We start from the raw sequence: 5000 nt of genomic DNA on the forward strand, positions 1-5000 counted from the left end.
GTCTCTTTCCCGGTGATGGCTGAGCGTTACTGAGCAGCCTCCAACTGAGCTTGAAGACGTAGATGTGACGTGAGCAACCTGTCTGAAAGTTGGAAGTCTTCTGGTAGCTGTGCCAAGAGAAATCTCAATCATTCCCAATCTAGCAGAGACGGAGAGCGTAGGTATATGTAAGGAGATAACATAGACACAGGCTAATTATTGATCACTAAAATGATAGTTAACATTAGTAATTCAACTTAAACAGCTAATGGAAGTCCAAACTGCCTGAGAGCTTCTCCTGTACTATACGGTAATTCCTCTACTATGAGACAGGAAGTCTCGTGGTTATGACCCAATCGTTAGCCTATTTTTATAAAAACGTCTGCTACGGAGCCATAACGTGAGCTACAAGGTAATGGAGCCTTTTATACATTGTCGTGTTTCTTTAGAAATAAACAATGGACAAATAGAGTCTTTAAACTCTTCAGATGTAAAGTTATTCGCTGTCAAAGTGACGTCAGAATGAATGGCAGTCAATGGGATGCTAACGGGAGGTGATGGCTTGGTAGCATCAAAATGGCGCCATAGGAGCTACGCAGTCCGAGGAGAAGCTGACCCCCTCGTCTCAGCTAGTGACGTAGAAAGCCGTGCAGATGTTGACCAGCTCACCCAGAGACTGAAGGCAGGACACATTCAGAAACCGGATCTCACTCTAAACAGCATGGATGGTTTTTATCAAAGTTTGTATGAAGCACCAGAGACACAAAATAACTCCCCAAATCCCAGAAAAAGTGATTTTTTCATAACTTTTTACTTTAACGTTGAACCCTGCACATTTCTATCGTTTCTGTTTTGTACTACATTTTAAATCAATCCGTTACGGAGTAAGAAAAGGAAATAAAAAAAGGTCCTTTGGGCAAAGTATCCTAGCCTGGTGAGACCGTCCTGATCAGTCTGGCATCTTGAGATAGAGAAAATTTGGAGCCGTTCGCCTAACGACCGACCAATCAGCGTTGGTTTTGAGGCGGGTTTAGGTCATATGTGGAGTTTGCGGGGGGGCAGGGGGTCTGTGATACATCTGATTTCATATAGGCCTACTGCTTTAGGGTTCTGGCTCTCCCCTGAGACCATTGTCGACGCATATGCAGGACGCAAAAAACGAAAATTACTGTTGCACTAGTCTGGACATCTTACCGTGCCAACGTTGTAATAAAGGTTTCCTAAATGCCATGTATATACATTTGCTGTCAGCTTACTAGTTGATTGCGCGTTTTGTGTAAATTAGAACTTTTATACGTTTATTCCACATTGTTTAAACGGCGAGGAGGATCTCCTGATCGCTGTGGATTACTTTTTTTTTCGTGTCATTGGATTACGGTAAAATACGGATCTTTTTTCTTAACGTGTCTTAACGTTTTATGGTGTGGCTGCGCTTGGTTTCTGCGTTTGGAGATCATCTCAACAGACTGGAGGTCCAGCTCTGATTGTTCACCGTTACATTTTAGTTGAATTTAAGTGTCGGGGCGTCCCGCCACCGTCTGTCTATTGCGTTCCCAGACAGCCGTGCTGTGATTGGATTTCATAAGGGCGAGTTGTTAAATTGTTACAATGTAATTTAAAATCTTCTTTAAAAATAAATACATGTTTATTTAGCATGTTTGTTTTGTCCATATGTGCTCGTGCTGCGTTCCCCAAGTGCTAGCCAGGTCTCAGCAGCTTTCCGGATAAGCGGACGAAGATGGATGGATGGATGGACCCCCTGGCTCAAATGTAAAACTCTGCTTATGGTTTAGGTGTGACACAGCGAGAAGCGACTGTTCAGTCTAAACAGCATGGCAGCTTCCACGGATAAGATGAGCGTAGCTATCGCACAAGTTTTATACGAATTAGAAAGAATTTCTTCTCTATTTTTTCTCGGAGGAAAAGATGGTTTGGCTCTTCTTCAGAAGTGTACCGTGAAAACTTGGTGGGGATTGTCGTTGATGAGGTTCATGTCACATACAAATGGTACGTTTAAAAACTTAATTGTATGTTAAACGATGGCATTAGAAGAACAGCAAGGTCCTTGAAGCCAAACTAACGCTAGCTTCACTAACTTAGCTAGCTGCACTAACTTGGCTAGCTACACTAACTTAGCTAGCTTCACTAACTTAGCTAGCTTCACTAACTTAGCTAGCTTCACTAACTTGGCTAGCTTCACTAACTTAGCTAGCTTCACTAACTTAGCTAGCTTCACTAACTTGGCTAGCTACACTAACTTGGCTAGCTTCACTAACTTAGCTAGCTACACTAACTTAGCTAGCTTCACTAACTTAGCTAGCTACACTAACTTGGCTAGCTACACTTACTTAGCTAGCTTCACTAACTTAGCTAGCTTCATTAACTTAGCTAGCTACACTAACTTAGCTAGCTACACTAACTTAGCTAGCTTCACTAACTTAGCTTGCTTCACTAACTTAGCTAGCTACACTAACTTAGCTAGCTGCACTAACTTAGCTAGCTTCACTAACTTAGCTAGCTACACTAACTTAGCTAACTACACTAACTTGGCTAGCTACACTTACTTAGCTAGCTTCACTAACTTAGCTAGCTACACTAACTTAGCTAGCTACACTAACTTAGCTAGCTTCACTAACTTAGCTTGCTTCACTAACTTAGCTAGCTACACTAACTTAGCTAGCTTCACTAACTTGGCTAGCTACACTAACTTGGCTAGCTACACTAACTTAGCTAGCTTCACTAACTTAGCTAGCTACACTAACTTAGCTAGCTACACTAACTTAGCTAGCTTCACTAACTTGGCTAGCTTCACTAACTTAGCTAGCTTCGTTGATCTGATTGGTTGATTTGGCCCGTCTATCACCAACATAGGTGGTGATAGACAGATGGTTTATCCAATCAGCTAACCAGTATTTTCGCCCCTTCCCAAAAGTTCTCCAACGGAAAGTTCCCAGATGGATATGCCGAGCAAATGAGAAGCGATCCATCTGGAGTCAGGTTAAAAGTATCTGTCAACTAAGTCAAATTTAAAGCTGGGGAAATTATTCTTCAACTTTTTGTCCCTTTTTTCAATGTTTTTGTTGCATTTTCTGAAAAAGTAAAATGTAGGGTACATCTTACATGTACGCTCAGATTAGCAGTGCATTGTGGGTATTTAATAGTGGACTATATAGTGACTGAAATGAACTGCAGAGAATTCAAACACCGCTACTAAACACACTCTATACACAAGTTTTTGAGCCGTTTCCGCTCTACATCCTAAACTCCTCCCGTCGATACAATCCGCTTCCGTTCTGGCGAGCTGGGTTAGTTTTGCTAGCTAGCTCCGTTGTGCCGACAAAGCACTGATATCGCAGCGACAAAGAGGATATAACAATTAATTAACTATTCCTGCTAAATGGCCGCTGTGTGTGAGTGATAGCGCGGTCAGCGCGGTCAGCGCTGGACGACCGCGGAGCCCCGGTCGTCCAGTAACCGAGAAACGGTGACTTTCACTGGGTATGGAGTTTGCCTCTTTCTCGTCAGACTGTGTTAATTCGGGTGGGGCAGAGTAACGCCATCTCCAGTCAAAGTAGTAGAACCGTGTTCCCAAGCTAGCATCGAAATCGCTGTATTTACACCGGCAGACGCTGCGCAAACCACTTCCGGCGGAAATTAAGTGCATTTGTGTAGTGTCATGGCGCCAGCCGGGATTTGGCGCGTGAACTTGTGTATAGGGAACGGTTTCTAACAGTGTTGTGTAACAGTGTTTGATGACATCACACAGAGGCAGTGTAAGCCCCGCCCACCTTGGCCCACCAGGTGGACAGCATGAAGTAAGCGTTGACGTTGTCCTCTCCGAACTGCTGGGCCACGTAGAGCCCCAGAGAGCCGTACGAGTCGTAGATGTTCCTCTTGGTGAGGTCAGACAGCACGGCGTGGGCGCCGTTCAGCTCCTTAAACTTCTCCGCCGCCTCGGGGTTATCGGGATTCTTATCAGGGTGGAAACGCAACGCCAGCTTCCTGCAACACACACACACACACACACACACACACACACACACACACACACAGACACACAGAGACACACACACACACACACACACACACACACACACACACACACACACACACACAGACACACACACACACACACACACACACACACACACACACACACACACACACACACACACACATACAGAGACACACACACACACACACACACACACACACACACACACACATACAGAGAGACACACACAGAGACAGACACACAACAAAAGACACGTAATAAAGTACTTATCCAAGACATTGTGAATAAAAGACATTTATCTCTAAACAAGGGTAGTGCCCCATGATTTGTGGCGTCTATATGATCATATATAATCTCTGAGTCATGGCGTAGCTGGTTTTAAGTCCACCATCGACGGTTACCATTTTATGACTTATACTCCAACTGTCAATGGAGAAATAGCGTTGTATTTTTACTTCCGGAACCCGCTGTGGGCGGGACTGTTGAGCTCTATTTGGTAACTCAGGATTATGTGAGTGGGCGGGGCTTACCTGTAGGACTTCTTGATGTCGTCATGGCAACAGCCTTTCTGCAGACCCAGGATCTGGTACAGAGACTCTCCAGAAGTGGACAATGTTCGCTGCCTCCCGTCAGACATCCTGACAGCATCACCTGTCAGCAAACACACAATCCATCCTTTAGTCAAAGCTACACACTTAAAACCACACAGACACACACACACAAACGCACACACACACACACACACACACACACACACACACACACACACACAAATGTACCTGTTTTATCATAAAAAATGACTCAAACTGATTAATGGATTATATAAATAGTTTGAGATTAATTTAGTTAACAACTAATCCATTCATCTCTGCAGCTCTACACCTTATGTAAGTTATAAGTAATGAGTGCATATAAGGAGGGAAGGAAAGAAGAGGAGGCAAGGATGGAAAGCAAAGGGAAGGAAGGATAGAAGGTAGTAAAAGGAAGAATAAATAAGGAAGGATGG

General features: G+C 43.9%; 1 protein-coding gene and 1 long non-coding RNA gene across 2 annotated transcripts in view; one reads left to right on the forward strand and one right to left on the reverse strand.

The window, feature by feature from the left end:
- LOC118495897 overlaps positions 1-5000 on the forward strand; it is a 26371-nt gene that overhangs the window by 4246 nt on the left and 17125 nt on the right. The gene's annotated exons all lie outside the window — the stretch shown is intronic.
- The window catches only part of LOC116034131 (dnaJ homolog subfamily C member 5-like), an 8988-nt gene that overhangs the window by 3671 nt on the left and 317 nt on the right, over positions 1-5000 (reverse strand). Inside the window, exons 1-2 of the mRNA XM_031276690.2 lie at positions 4525-5000; positions 3768-3981 (exon numbers count right to left, since the gene is read on the reverse strand). The exon at positions 4525-5000 is cut by the window's right edge and continues 317 nt beyond it. Coding sequence (XP_031132550.1) covers positions 3768-3981; positions 4525-4631 — 321 coding nt within the window. The 5' untranslated portion in view covers positions 4632-5000. The remainder of the gene's footprint in view (positions 1-3767; positions 3982-4524) is intronic.

Source organism: Sander lucioperca, chromosome 9 (genome assembly GCF_008315115.2).
Source record: "Sander lucioperca isolate FBNREF2018 chromosome 9, SLUC_FBN_1.2, whole genome shotgun sequence".
NCBI lineage: Eukaryota > Metazoa > Chordata > Actinopteri > Perciformes > Percidae > Sander > Sander lucioperca.